This window comes from Nicotiana attenuata, chromosome 12, assembly GCF_001879085.1.
Source record: "Nicotiana attenuata strain UT chromosome 12, NIATTr2, whole genome shotgun sequence".
NCBI lineage: Eukaryota > Viridiplantae > Streptophyta > Magnoliopsida > Solanales > Solanaceae > Nicotiana > Nicotiana attenuata.
In genome coordinates, this window is record NC_032000.1 from 7,914,088 (window position 1) to 7,929,727 (window position 15,640).

Consider the following 15,640-nt stretch of genomic DNA (forward strand, 5'->3'; position numbering starts at 1 on the left):
AGGTTTGCCATGCCGGGTGTGCCACGGATTGAGTGGCGAGGTTCGACGGATTATGTTCCCGGTAGGGTGGTTTCATTTTTGAAGGCCCGGCGGATGGTTGGGAAGGGTTGCTTTCTTACTTGGACTTCGTGAGGGATGTCAGTGCAGAGGCTCCTACCATTGATTCAGTCCCGGTAGTGAGGGATTTTCCAGATGTGTTTCTGGCAGACCTGCCAGGCATGCCATCGGACAGGGATATTGATTTGGTGCCGGGCACTCAGCCCATTTCTATTCCACCGTATCGTATGGCACCAACGGAGTTGAAGGAGTTGAAGGAGCAGCTTCATGAACTCCTTGATAAGGGGTTTATTCGGCCTAGTGTGTCGCCATGGGGTGCGCCGGTCCTATTTGTGAAGAAGAAGGATGGCACGATGAGGATGTGCATTGATTACAGGCAGTTGAACAAAGTCACAATCAAGAACAGGTATCCTTTGCCTCGTATTGATGATTTATTTGTCCAGCTTCAGGGAGCGAGGGTGTTCTCCAAGATTGATCTCAGGTCAGGGTATCACCAGTTGAAGATCAGGGACTCGGATATTCTTAAGATAGCTCTCAGGACCCGATATGGTCTTTATAAATTCCTTGTGATGTCTTTTGGGCTGATCAATACCCCACCAGTGTTCATACATTTGATGAACAACGTGTTTCGGCCTTATCTTGACTTGTTCGTTATTGCATTTAATGATGATATTCTGGTATACTCGCGTAGTCAGGAGGAGCACGCTGAGCATTTGAGAGTTGTATTGTTGCGGTTGAGGGAGGAAAAGCTTTATGAAAAGTTCTCCAAATGTGAGTTTTGGCTCAGTTCAGTGGCTTTCTTGGGGCATGTGGTGTCCAGTGAGGGTATTCAGGTTGACCCGAAGAAGATAGAGGCGGTTCAGAGTTGGCCCAGACCGTTCTCAGCCACAAAGATTTGCAGCATTTCTTGGTTTGGCGGGTTATTACTGTCGGTTCATTTAGGGATTTTCATCTATTTCATCACCCTTGACCAAATTGACTCAAAAGACTGCTCCTTTCAGAAGCTCAAGACTGCCTTGACCACAGCTCCAGTGTTAGTTTTGCCATCAGCTTCAGGTTCATATACGGTGTATTGCGATGCTTCCAGAGTTGGTATTGGGTGTGTGTTGATTCAGGGGGGGGAGAGTGATTGCTTATGCTTCTCGTTAGTTGAAGCCCCATGAGAAGAACTACTACCCAGTTCACGACTTGGAGTTGGCCGCCATTGTTCACGCGTTGAAGATTTGGAGGCATTATTGGTTTGTGAGGTTGGATATTTCGGAGCCTAGTCGGGTCTTAGCTTGTGTGGTTTCTCGGTCTTCCTTCTTTGATCGCATCAGAGCGACAGTATGATGATCCTCATTTGCCCTTCCTCAAGGACAGAGTTCAGCACGACGATGCCAAAGATGTGACTATTGGTGATGATGGAGTATTGAGGATGCAGGGCTGGATATGTGTGCCCATTGTAGATGGACTTTGGGAGTTGATTCTGGAGGAGGCCCATAGCTCGTGGTATTCCATCCATCCGGGTGCCGCGAAGATGTACCAGGATTTGACACAACACTACTGGTGGAGGAGAATGAAGAAAGATATAGTGGGATTTGTAGCTCGGTGCCTCAATTGACAGAAGGTGAAATATGAGCATCAAAGGCCTGGTGGCTTGCTTCAGCAGATGGATATTCCAGAGTGGAAGCGGGAGCGGATCACCATGGATTTTGTAGTTGGACTACCACAGACTTTGAGAAAGTTCGATGCTATTTGGGTGATTGTGGATCGGCTGACCAAGTCCGCACACTTCATTCCTGTATGTACTACCTATTCTTCAGAGCGCTTAGCTGAGATTTATATCCGAGATATTGTTCGCCTGCATGGTGTCCCAGTTTCCATCATTTCAGATAGATGTACTCAGTTTACATTGCAGTTTTAGAGGGCCGTGCAGCGAGAGTTGGGTACTTAGGTTGAGTTGAGCACAACTTTTCACCCTCAGTCGGACGGACAGTCCGAGCGCATTATTTAGATATTGGAGGATATGTTGCGCGCTTGTGTCATTGATTTTGGAGGTTCATGGGATTAGTTTCTACTGCTCGCAGAGTTTGCATATAATAATAATTATCAGTCGAGTATTCAGATGGCTCCATATGAGACTTTATATGGGAGAAGGTGTAGATCTCTTGTAGATTGGTTTGAGTCGGGCGAAGCTAGGCTTTCGGGTACACACTTGGTACAGGATGCTTTGGACAGGGTGAAAGTGATTCAGGAGCGGCTTCGTACAGCGCAGTCAAGATAATAGAGTTATGCTGACAGGAAGGTTCGTGATGTGTCTTACATGGTTGGAGAAAAGGTTCTACTGAAGGTTTCACCCATGAAGGGTGTCATGAGATTTGGGAAGAAGGGTAAATTGAGTCCTCAGTTCATTGGGCCTTTTGAGGTGCTTCGGAGGATTGGGGAGATGGCTTATGAGCTTGCTTTGTGACCTAGCTTGTCGAGTGTGCATCCGGTATTTCATGTTTCTATGCTCCGGAAGTATATTGGCAATCAGTATCATGTTTTGGATTTTAGCATGGTTCAATTAGACGGTGATTTGACTTATGATGTGGAGCCAGTGGCTATTGTGGAGCGGCAAATCCGAAAGTTGAGATCAAAGGAGATAGCTTCAGTGAAAGTGCAGTGGAGAGGTCGGCCCGTGGAGAAGGCTACCTGGAAGACCGAGCGAGAGATGCAGAGCAGATATCCACACCTGTTTGAGGATTCAGGTATGTTTCTTGGCTCGTTCGAGGATGAACGTTTGTTTAAGAGGGGGAGGATGTAATGACCCGGCCGGTCGTTTCATGAGTTACAGCCCCATTTCCCCCATTTCTGCTTCTTTATGTGTTGATCAGCGGTAATTCATCATATCGTGTTGGTTATTCTGTGTTCGGAGTAGTCTTGGAGTGAAATGAGACACTTAGTCTCTAATTTAGGAGCTTAAGTTGGAAAAGTCAACCGGATATTGGCTTATGTGTAGAAGTTCTCGGATGTAAATTTTGATGGTTCGGATAGCTTTGTTAGGTGATTATGGACTTAGGAGCGTGTTCGGAATGTAATTTGGAGGTCCATGGTAGATTTAGGCTTGAATTGGCGCAATTGGAGATTTGGAGTTTTCCGGTCGGCAGTGGAATCTTGATATTGGGGTCGGAATGGAATTCCAGAAATTCGAGTAGGTTCGTTGTGCCATTTGTAACGTGTGTGCAAAATTTTAGGTCATTCGAATGAGGTTTGATAGGTTTTTCCATCGTTTGCGGAATTCGAAAGTTTTGAAATCCTTAGGCTTGAATCTGAAGGTGATTTAGCGTTTTGATGTTGTTTTGAGTGTTCCGAAGGTTGGAATAAGTTTGAATGGTGATATGTGACTTGTTCGTATGTTTGGTTGAGGTCCCGAGGGCCTCGAGATGAATTCGGATGGTTGACGGATTGGTTCTTGAGGTTTGAGAGTTGATGAAATTTTTGATGTGTTTTAGTTGTCATAACCGCACCTGCGGAGTGGGAACCGCAAGTGCGGCATCGCAGAAGTGGAGGATCAGCCGCAGAAGTGGAGGATCAGCCGCAGAAGCGTCCATAGTGGAGAGGGCAAGAGTCTCAGGTGCGAACATCATACCACACCTGCGAGACCGCAGGAGCGAGAAGTTGACCGCAGAAGCGGGTTCTGGAATTTAAGTGAGAACCGCACCAGCGATGGTTTTCCGCAGGTGCGGCGTCGAAGATGCGACTAGAGGACCGTAGATGCGGAAGTGCTGGACAGAAAGTATATAAGTTCCCCTTCGCGAATTTTTGCCATTTCTTCACCATTTTTTAACAAGTTGGAGCTTGGGAGCTGTGATTTCAAGAGGGAGTCAAATGTTTTCAGTGAGGTAAGCTACTTGGGCCTTGTATCTTGTGTTTATGGCGATTATTCCATTGTTTAATCATGATATTAGTGGGAAAATTAGGGAAGAAATTGGGAGATTAGGGCTTGAAATTGGAGAGTTTAAATTGGGGATTTTAGGGGCCATTTGGGGTCCGATTTTGATGATATGTATAGACTCGTGAGTGAAAGGAGTTTCCAGTTTTGCAATTTTTGTTGGATTCTGAGACGTGGGCTCGGGGGCCGGGTTTGAGAAAATTCAGGATTTTGGGTCTGATTTGATAATTTTCGTATGGGTTTCTTCCCTTTAGCGTGTATTGATGATAATATACTGATTTTGGTTAGATTCAGAGCATTTGGAGGCCGGAGAGAGAAGCAAGGGCATCGCGGGTTAGAGTTTTGGCTTGGTTTGAGGTAAGTAACACTTCCAAACTTGGTTCTGAGGGTTGAAACCCCAAACTATGTTTTTTATGATTAAATATTGAGGTGACGCAAATGCCAAGTGACAGGCGTATGGGCGTGCACCGTGAGGATTGCGACGTGGATCATTCCATGGCACCGCTTAGTGACTCTTTCTTGTTGATACTTGTGTAGTGATTAGGTTATTTAGTTAATGAGCTGTAAATCATGCTAATTATCATGTTAGGGCTTCACGCCGATATTTTTGAGACCCGAGAGGTCGTTTCTTGCTGTCATATCATTATCTTCATCGATATTCTGTATTCAGTCTTGTTCATGCACATTATATCATGTCTCAAGCTCGGTTATTGTTATTTGGCACATTATGTCATTGTTTCGGGCTAGTTTCTCGATATTTTGAGCCCGTGTGTGTAGGACCGAAGAGTTGGGACTGAGTGAGGCTGAGAGCTTGAATTTGAGTGAGCGTTATGGGATCGGGCTGCAAACCGCAACAGATTATTCATTATGCCTTCATTGGCTTGTTATAGCGCTTGGGCTGAAAGGAGCCCCTCCGGAGTCTATACACCCCTAATGAGCGCGGATGATGCTAGTGAGGGATGGATTTCCTTGGACATGGATTTGTCCGAAGTACTGATATTATTGAGGGATGAATTTCCCTAGACATGGATTTGTCCGAAGTACTGATACCTGGAGATGGATTTCTCCTCAGGGTTGGATTACCCTTGTTCCTCGGTACCGGTTGACTTGAGTTCAGTGTTGTTTATATATATTCCAGGATGGATTTTCCTGGGCCGGATGGCCATATGCGGTACCGAGTGGTTGAGCACTTGAGAGTGGGAGCACACGATGCATTTTCATACATCTCTAGCATTGACATGTAGAGTTTTACTGAGCTTTATACTTTACATTGTTCGGATTAGCATTTTTCTTTACTATCAAGTTTAAAATATTGAATTGCCAGCATGCCTACTTTTCTGTACAATTTACATGTGTTATAATTGCTGAGGTTTAGTTCGTCACTACCTCTCAGTCCAATGTTTGGACTTGTTACTTACTGAGTTGGTGTACTCACGTTACCCCCTGCACCTTGTGTGCAGATCCAGGTATCTCAGGTCACAGTAGCGGCTATTGACTGTTCCAGACGCAGATTTCACCGGAGATAGTGAGGTAACTGCCTGACGTTCGCAGTTTCGCCTTCTCCTTCTTTATCTTCCTTCTAGTAAACTTTGGATATTTCAGACTATTTTGGTCTAGTTGTGTTTCGGAACAAGTGTAGTATTGCTCATGACTTAGTGATACCCAAGGTCGGGCTGGTATTTTCCGCTTTTGTTTGGTTTTAACTTTATATCTTTTGTGGAATATCAGTTGAAAATGGTATTATTTAAGCTTTAAATGAGATGTTGAACTATTTTGAAAATGTGTCGGCTGGCCTAGTTTCACGATAAGCGCCATCACGATCGGATCGATTTTGGGGTCGTGACAACTTCAGGACATCGGGTCCTAAAGTTCGAAAATTGTGTCCAGAAATTCGAATCTTATGTCCTGAATTTTAAATTAGTAGTTCAGAAATCTAACTTAGTCCTGAATTTCAAATTAACAGCTCAGAAATTCAGGACACTTCTGGACACAATTTCCAAATTTAGGATACTTAGTCCGGAAGTTTGGATGAATTGGCTAATCTTTAAATGCATTATAAATTGTGGATATATTTTTAATAGAGGACTTAAAAGTGGCTATTGCTGTACTTCGCCCAAAAAAACACTGAGTCATACTGGCGGGGCGCAAGTATAACTCGTTAGCTTACACGTAAGTCTGAAGTCTCAACTTTCCAAGCCAACTTTCTAGGCGTTATTTGAGACGTGAGCCATGAGAAAATTTTCAAAGGGATTTTTACATACCTATACACTATTGAAAACTTTATTACCCTCCCTACTCAATTTTCACTTTAATTACCTCCTGTAAACAAAATTACCAATTATGTACATTTTTAGGATTTAAGGATAATTAATCAATTCCTACAATCACTGTAACGTACAAATCCCACTCCCCCCATGTTTCTCTCTCCGTATCCCACTCCCCCCATGTTTCTCTCTCCATACCTCCAGCATATCTTCAGTATCTCCCACCATTAACGACTGTTTTCACTCTTCTTTAAAAAATTCCTCTACAGTTTTAATCTCTTCTTCAAAATCTCTCTCTATTTTTACATATTCCAGCCCTAAATACTTTATTTTGTAGTAAAATTGTGCAACAATTGAAATTGAATACTTCAAAAGTTATAACAGTTGAACTACATTTGTTAGTTGTATCATTGTAGATATTGTGTAAAATAATTGTAGAAAATAATGAACTGACAGAACATCACCACTGGAAATACAGAGCAAACCTGCAATTATGCTCGTATTAGAGATACTGCCTTCCAAATCGAAATCACGCACTGTTATACACAGCGGATACATTCCTAAGCTTCTGTTTTCTTTTTTGGTCTCCATGTATACTGGAACTCCCATATCGTTCCATTGGAGGACAACGTACAATGACAGTGTATTAGAATTCGATGATTTTCTCTGAGGTATTGATAATTAGATGCTTTGTAATTGCAGAATTCAATTGATTGTAATTTGAATCCTCGCTGACTACAATTCCATCAACATTAAAATTGCTGTACCTCCCAATGCTATCCCAATGACCATTTAGCTGAAACATAATAGCTAAATTTGTCATTATATCGCGGAATTCAATACGATTGAAGATAATTATTTGTAATTTTTTTCCGCCGATTTTCGTTTCTAATTTTGAAACCAGAGGAGATAGAGAAAATCAGAGTATTGAACTTGATTGTGCGATGTTGATGAGAGTAAATCGGCGTAATAGCAGGCTTAATTAAATTGCGAAGATTGCATTAGTAAATTCTCCGAAGAATCCTCTGTGATCCCAATTTTCCGCGTCTAAAAAAGGAAGGCTAATGCAGAAAGGATTCTACTTTAAATAAATGTATATATTTTGTAGACTAAACATGGGTAGGTCGGGTAATTATGTAAACATGGAGATTTTTGGTAATAAAATTTCTAATTTTGTATAGGTATGAAAAAAAAAAAAATCCCATTTTCAAATTAGAGCTAAAATTGCTTAATAAATTTTTTATTACTTTATTATTCAAAAGTTAACTCATAATAAAATTTTAAACTTAAAAAAAACCTCAAAAGCCAAAGCCTTTTTATATAAAGTCACAAACAAGGATAGCTTCATAATTTTTAATTCAGAGCAAACTTGGATTAGATTTAAATACCTGGACATGAATTGTGCTAAGTCAAATTCATCATATAATTAGTAAATTCATTATATAATTAGAGTCTTAAAGACTCTAAACCAAATCATGATACTAATTTATGTGGTTTTGTTGAATTTTGATTCTCACTACGACGTGACACAATTGATACATTGGCGCTGTTAGTTCAAAGGGCGGCCACGTGTAAGATTCGAATTTTTTTATTTGATTGAAATGATAAACAAAAGAAGAGGTCAAAAGAATTGACAATTAGTAATTTAAGCAGATATGGCATACACGTAATTGCACTAAAAAGAAATACTTTCTTTTTTCTGATATTTGTTTCGAGTTTTGACCTCAATGTATAATACATTTTCAGTGACTATCATTATACCTTGTAAGATACGTAAACGATACCATGACTATTGGTAGGAGTTGCTTTTGACATCTTAAGTGGTCAAACAATTATTTTGACTAAGGAGAAAAAGTATTTATTCCCTCCGTTTCAATTTATGTGAACCTGTTTAACTGGGCACGAAATTTAAGAATAAATAAAGATTTATGGAATTTGTGGTCCTAAACAAGTCAAAAAGGGGATTAGAATATTTGTGTGGTTATTAAAGTTTTCATTAAGGGTAAAATTGTACGTTTAAGCCAAATTATTACAAAATTTAGAAATGGGTCATTCTTTTTGGAACAGAGCAAAAAAGAAATAGATTCACATAAACTGAAATAGAGGAAGTATTAATTTGTCCACAGTTTCCAGATAAGTTCAGCAGAATGAAACTTTAATACTTAGTTCAGGAAGGTCAAATGCACTCTAATTTTTTTTATCATAATCATTCCTACGTTCATTTTTTCTTGGCTGGCAATTTGAACTCATACTCATTTAGTTCGTCCAATCCGTTTAAGGTTGTACCGGTTATTGATCAGCCTATTTGTTAAAGTAAAGTTGGGTTGATTTTTAGCCCAAACTGATCTATAAGTAACTTTGCTAAAATATCTTTAAAATCTTTTTTTTGACATGTTATATATGACCATAACAAAAGAAAAAAAATGTCTTATTTGATAAGTAAACAATTCATAAGAGAACGTCACACATTAATCAAAGCTTGATAAGAGTTGGGCGGGTTGGACTATGACCTAAATTTTAAGTCAAAAAGGTACGAGCTATTTATTTTTCGGACTGAAAATCGAAAAATAGCCAGTGTTTTGCGAACTCATTGAAAAATAGCCATTGTTTTGCTGAAACAGAGTTCCAGCATAATATGCGGGATTACGGAGCTCCTACATATAAACTTCTAGCATATTATGTTGGAACTACAGCACACGGAAAGTTCCAGCATAATATGCGTGATTATGGAGCTCATGCACATAAACTTCCATTACATTATACATGTAAAAATTCAAACTCCAGCATATTATGCTGGAATATTTTCGAATTTTTAATAATATTTTTGTTCAAATTTTATCTTTACATGAAGTGACTAAACTTCGATTACTTTTGAAACTATGACTATTTTTCAATTACCAATGTAAATCTTTGAATTTCACCCAAATTTTAAATAGCTTGGTCCAGCTCATCGGCAACTTTTTGACTCAACCTATTTTAACCTGTCCAAAATCGGTCCAACCCGCCTATATAACACCCCTAATTTTTTCGATTTGCTTAAGGAGCGTTTGAACTATAGATTTATAAATGCAACCTTAATTTGAAGAAACGAAATATCCTAGAAAATGTGAAGCTTTCGTGTGTCACTATGATTTTGAAGGTAGTTATTAAATTATTATAGTCAAATCGGATATTCATTAACTCATAGATAATAAAATAAACTAGTGAGGTCATTCATATATTTTCCAAGTCAAAAAAACAAGAATTGAATATTAGAGAGATATATTCATGAAATTTCCTGGAAAAATTATAATGTGCAAAATCTTTATATTATCCAGTATCCTGAAAGTATAAAAGGCCTAACTAAGTCTTAAGAATATCTCAAGCTTTATTTTTCATTCTCCTATCTACAATAAACAGAAAAAAAGTCCTACTTTTCTCAGCCAAAAAAAAAAACGAAAAAGAAAAAGAAAAAAAAAATTAAAGATGACGGCGAGCAAGAATGAATATGGCAAGTCTGAAGGCCAGTGGACAACAAATCTCTTCGATTGTTGGGATGATAGTTCTCTTTGTAATTACTCAGATAAACTCTTTTTTTAGTGAAAAATACTTTTTTTTTCTTTTACTAATTAGTTTTCTAGCCTTAAATCTTTTTAACTTTTTTGTAATTTTATCTTTTTGAAGGTGTGAAGACTTGCTTTTGTCCATGTGTTACCACAGGAGAGGTCGTTGAGATACTTGATCAAGGGGCTACATGTAAGAAAACTTTAAGATATTTAATAACATATTTCCTTATTAAACCAAGAATTTTCAATTTAGTTAACACCAAATAAAGTTTTACCTGAAATATCATTATAACATAAGTATTTGCAATGGAGGTAGTGGAATGGATGAGATTCCTTCGCTCTTAACCAATAGTCTTGGAACTCCTGGTAGGAAGCGCTTCTTCCTTTAATAGTTCCTACCAGGGGCGGAGCTAGGGTGGCGGAAGGAGGTCATCCATATCCCCTTTGTCGAAAAATTACAATGTATATATGAGATCAATATCATTTTTTAATGCATAAATAGTAGATGTTGAATTCCTTTGACATATTCGTGTGTTTACTTTTTAATATTTTGAACGCTCCTGGCTCTGCCACTGGTTCCTACGCATCATGAATCTGAATTGGTCGGGCCAGTGAATACCAGATATAACTAGATGCTTATAAAAAAGCTAAAAGGGGAGCCTTGGCGTAACTGGTAGAGTTGCTGCCATGTGACCAGGAGATCACAGGTTCAAGTCGTGGAAACACCCTCTTGCAGAAATGCAGGGCAAGGCTGCGTACAATACACCCTTGTGGTCCGGTCCTTCCCTGGACCCCTCGCATAGCGGGAGCTTAGTGCACCGGGCTTATAAAAAAAGCTAACACATTACTCAATTTCGTTGTAATGGTTGTACAATTGTGCTTAACTATAGTGTCACTTACATGAATGGCAGCTAAAGGACATGCTTGTCTTCTGGCTTATGCTATGGGTTCCATTCACTGTGGATGGATTTATGGAAGAAAATATCGAAGAAAATTGAGAGAACTTTTCAAATTACCAGAGACTCCATACTCAGACACTTTGATTAGTTGCTGCTGCTGCGTTTGTGGTATTTGTCAAGAGTACAGGGAACTTCAAAACCGCGGCGTCGATCCATCCCTAGGTAAAAATATAAATATTACGTACGAATTTCACGTTATCATTAATATTATAGTTTAACATGTGATAGTATATAACTCGATCACCCAGGTTGCGAATTGATGATTACTATACACTTATATGTAACTTGTAAATGACCCATTGTGTAACTACTCTTTATAATGTCGGTCCATAGACTTAAAACTCATAAATTTCTACCGTCGGCGGCAAACTGTTTGACCAAAAATATAGATCTTAGTTCAATCAATTAGATTTAAATATAGAAGAGTCAAGCTTAGCCAATAATAATATCCTAAAGACAAAGCTATTGGTTTTATGACAAACGGCTTGTATGTTTTTTCGGATGGCAATGAATATAAGCAATAATAACAGTTTCAATATTAAATGGTACTCCCTCCGTTTCAATTTATGTGAACCTGTTTGACTGGCCACGGAGTTTAAGAAAAAATGAAGACTTTTGGAATTTGTGGTCCTAAACAAGTTAAAAAGGGGCGCAGAGTATTTGTGTGGTTATAAAAGTTTCTCATTAAGGGTAGAGTTGTAAGTTTATACTAAATTGTTTCCAAATTTAGAAAGGGTTCATTCTTTTTGGAACGGACCAAAAAGGAAATAGGTTCACATAAAATGGAACGGAGGGAGTAATAAATAGCAATAAATGACAATTAAGTAAATAAGAATGTGTGGGTCACCCGAAAAAGGGTGAGATCTGTGGATATTCCCTCGACTAATGATTGATAAGCCTTTGAATACTTAGGTTGTTCTTGGATCAAGTGGAATGCTAGACAAGAATCTTAATAAAAAGGTTATTTTTGTATGCTTATAATAGGACTACATTCTCTCTATAAAGTCAATGTAGTTTTACAAATGAATATCTCACGTCCCCTATCATTGTGTCTCTTTCTATTTATAGGGAACATGTTCCTAAAAACCTTAATAGTACAAGTGCTTTTGTATCTTATCTTAAAACTAGTTGTTATAACTCTGTCTATGATACTCGACCTTGAGCTTGAACTACAATGACTCCACAACCTTGATTTTTGCTGATTCTTCGACCGCACCCTTCATCGCTTCGAGGCTACTTCGACCGGGACAGATTTTCGTGGAGATCTTACTGATAGCGCACATGGCAGCCGATGAAGACTATCATGATGCTGACGTGGCTTGCCTATATCAAAGATATTTTTGACCCATACGCGGTCGTCTTTTAAAAGAACTAACTATAGTACAGATTATACGCTATTTACTATTAAAAATTTTATTTTGTAGTTATAGTAAATTAAATTGCTCATTTCTGGTTGTTGATGTAATTATGAGGTATTGACTTTGTAGGATGGGAAGGCAATGTTGAGAAATGGAAAAGAGAAGGGGTAACTGTGCCACCAATTCCTACATCTAACATGAGTCGTTAATTGGTCTCTTTTGTTCTTGTGTGCAGTGAGCTTGTTTGTGCTATTAGTTTTAGTTTTCCTTGATTTGATATGTAATGTAACTTCCATTAGCTAGAGCAAATTAATGTAGAATGGTGTTGTTACTATAATATTTGTTTGATTGTATCGGTGATAGCCTGTTTAGCTATGTAATTGTCATATTAATTAATTTATTTTTTTTGGAATGATAATACTAATAATTACTCCATTCAATGTCCATTTTGTATGCACTTATGATTTGACATTGATTATTAAGAGATTGAAAATGTGAGTTGTTTATTACATATCAAGAAATATGTGAGTGATACTTCTGTATGGTAGAATTGTAGGATTAGAAAAAGTTTAATCAAGAAAAGTAAACGTGAGGCCCGTGAGAATGACGGAAATATGACACTTTAGTGCTACTATTGATTTTTTTTAAAATTCTGGTAAGAAATTTTTTGAGAAAATAATCTCAGATAGATTTAATGAATATTAGTTGGATTAAAATACCTTCCCATCTCAAAAGTAACAGTAGTGTGAATTGAATAGCAAATGATAGGAGACAAAAGAGAAGATGGGCGACGAAGATGAACGTTGAAGATGGAGGATTCAAAATCTGAATTTTACAAATTGAAGCTTTTTGTGGCTGAAAATTGGTGGGTGTTATTTCTTGATATTTAGACTATTTTTTAATACTGATATGAGCAAATTTTATTGAAGAAATAGAATTTCACCATTATTGGGTTGAAGCTTTTGAAGAACAAACAATTGAGTTTTATGAGTTGTTAATGTTTAATCCAATATTACCGTTAGGATTTGTTGGGATTGTGATTAGGAATTTGTCGTTGAAATTTTAGTACAATTGGCGAAGAATTGAGGAAGCAAGATTGAAACTTGTTAGCAAAAACGTGATGAACATTGAAAAACATTGTTGCTTTGTTCGTCAAATATTTTTGGTCTACAATTTCTGCCACAAATGCAATACTTTACACTAACTCACTAATCATGCCTCATAAGCCAAACATCTAACTCAAGGACGCTGAAGCCGCAACTTAGGGCAACACTTTACACTAAGCTGAATACATACGGAGGCACTTAAAGTTAGCACCATTTTTCATTTAGACACCTGAACTTATAGGTATTCCTAATGAGCACGTACATTACATGAACTTTGTTCCAATTAGGCACTTCTTACTGAGTTGGCACATAGAGTGAGTTTCACCAATATAGGCACGTGAAGAGCCCAAAAAATAGATTTTTTTTGTCTTTTTTATTTCCTTTTTCTTCTTCTTCTTTATGTCCACCACCATTTCCACAATTGCCTCCTCCACTTTCACCATTGTTGTTCCTCGACCATTGATTTAGCTCGAAAGTTTGAACCAACCCTTCTTCTTCACACAAAAAAGCAGTCGCCAACCCCTTCTCCAAACAACCAGCCGCCGCCAAGCTCCCCCCCTCCTCACCACTAAATCCCTCACCACACCATCAGACTCAGCTTCCACAAAAAGCACCCCTGCCCTTTACAGTCAATCTCAATACGACCATCTTCGTCCCTACACAGCCTCCCCGCTATAGGATAAAACGGCACAAGTGCTTTGCTAAGTGCCTCCTTTAGCACTTTTCCGTCAAAGCAATTTGGGGATCCCGTCGGCCTGTAGAAGTAAACACGTGGCGCGTGGAAATTAGGTACGACAAAATCCACATTAGAGTTCCACTGCCTCTATTGCGACGTCTCCGCCGCCGGCTTCACCATCGTCGATTCTTTCACTTCGATCTTCATCGTTGATCAACCGGTTCAATTCCCTGAAATGAATTCCAAAAACTTCTCTATAATAACTGATTGAGGTTACGAACTTATGAATACATTATCAGATAGAAATTCATTTTCAGTTGTCTACTATGAATGTGATCGGCCACCTACTTTCCATGTCAAATACCTATCATTAAAATAGTTTTTTTAACTCAAAATGATATATATCCCTTTTTTATTTGTCATTCGCCACGTCAGCCGCGAGTGCATTGCACACACTTTGCAGGTTTGGCTAATTGTCAAAAAGTGCCTAATTGGAACAAGTTTACTGTAGTATAAGTGCTCGATAGGAACAACCTTCAGTTTAGGTATCTAAATGAAAAATGGTGTCAACTTTAAGTGTCTCCGTATGTATTCCCCCCTTTACACTACTTTGTTGTGTCTAACTTATGAGATACTCTATAACTCCTGCCTTATGGACAAGACTGAAATATTAGATTTTGAACACTTTATGCTACCTCATTGTGTCTAACTTATGAGATACTCTATAACTATTGTCTTATAGGCAAAACTTAGCTTAGAGATTATAAAATCACAACTTATGCCTCATGGGCAATAATTTATGCTACCTCACTATGTCTAACTTATTAGATTGATAGTTTATATGAATCCACCAAACTATAGAGTACTAGGTCCTCTATGAGTTTCCACTGAGAATACTAATAAAACAGTACGTAAATAAGATAGGGAGTTTTACGTGGAAAAATCCCTGCTCAAGGGGATAAAAAACCACGACCTACACTGGTAGGATTTCAACTTCACTATGAGCAACTTTTAGATTACAACCTATGCAATCTAGGAATTAAACTCTTAATCCCTCACTAACTCGTAATACACCTATTACAAGCCACTTTGCAATACACCTATTACAAAGACTTCAACTCATGACTAACTCTAGTCACGACACAAACACAAAGGGTTTATGGTTTTACAAAGGGGTTCCTAAGCAACGCTTCTAGCTAAGCAATTTAGGAATTACAATGAAGAACAATTACAAAGTTACAACTCAACTAAGGACAACAAAATACAAGATTTAGGAACTGGTCCGTAGTATCGTTAAAATTTGTTCTTGAGGCTCTTGAGAATTAAATTTGCTGTCTCGGAAGGCTTGAATGGTTGAAGTTAATTCTCAAGTGTTCAAATGATGTTTTGTTGTAAAACTCTTGCTTATACATGATCGCTGCCAACTCGACGCTACACCAAGGTAGGAAGAGCGGGTCGCAATAGCTTTTACCAGAATAGAGGTCGGGATCGATTTCCTCAGGGAGCTAGTAGTGGAGTTGGATTTTCTTTCTAGTCTAGAGATGTGTTTGTACTCCTATTTTCACTTCAAACATTCTTGGTTTTTTATTTTTTATAACGACTATTATAAGACTAATGATTAACACTAAATTATGCTAAGAGAATATTGCTAAGTTGTATCTAATGGGAAGAAAGGCACTGGGGTCATGACATCACCTAGGTGGCTAATTGACGGGTATATGTTACTAAGGATAGATTGACATATTTGGGGCTTATGCTA

At 38.4% G+C, this 15,640-nt stretch overlaps 1 protein-coding gene across 1 annotated transcript; it reads left to right on the forward strand.

Annotated features, from left to right (window-relative positions):
- Positions 9,572-12,543, forward strand: LOC109235249 (protein PLANT CADMIUM RESISTANCE 9-like). The gene is made up of 4 exons (XM_019401285.1): positions 9,572-9,787; positions 9,901-9,972; positions 10,694-10,903; positions 12,229-12,543. The coding sequence occupies exons 1-4, from the start codon at positions 9,703-9,705 to the stop codon at positions 12,306-12,308; spliced, it is 447 nt and encodes a 148-aa protein (XP_019256830.1). The 5' UTR covers positions 9,572-9,702; the 3' UTR covers positions 12,309-12,543.

What these genes read in the sequence shown, in the direction of transcription:
- LOC109235249 (XM_019401285.1), top strand. Translation starts at nt 9,703, where the DNA reads ATGACGGCGAGCAAGAATGAATATGGCAAGTCTGAAGGCCAGTGGACA. An exon ending in TTGGGATGATAGTTCTCTTT is followed by an intron (nt 9,788 to 9,900) that starts GTAATTACTCAG and finishes ATCTTTTTGAAG; the next exon opens with GTGTGAAGACTTGCTTTTGT. An exon ending in CGGCGTCGATCCATCCCTAG is followed by an intron (nt 10,904 to 12,228) that starts GTAAAAATATAA and finishes TTGACTTTGTAG; the next exon opens with GATGGGAAGGCAATGTTGAG.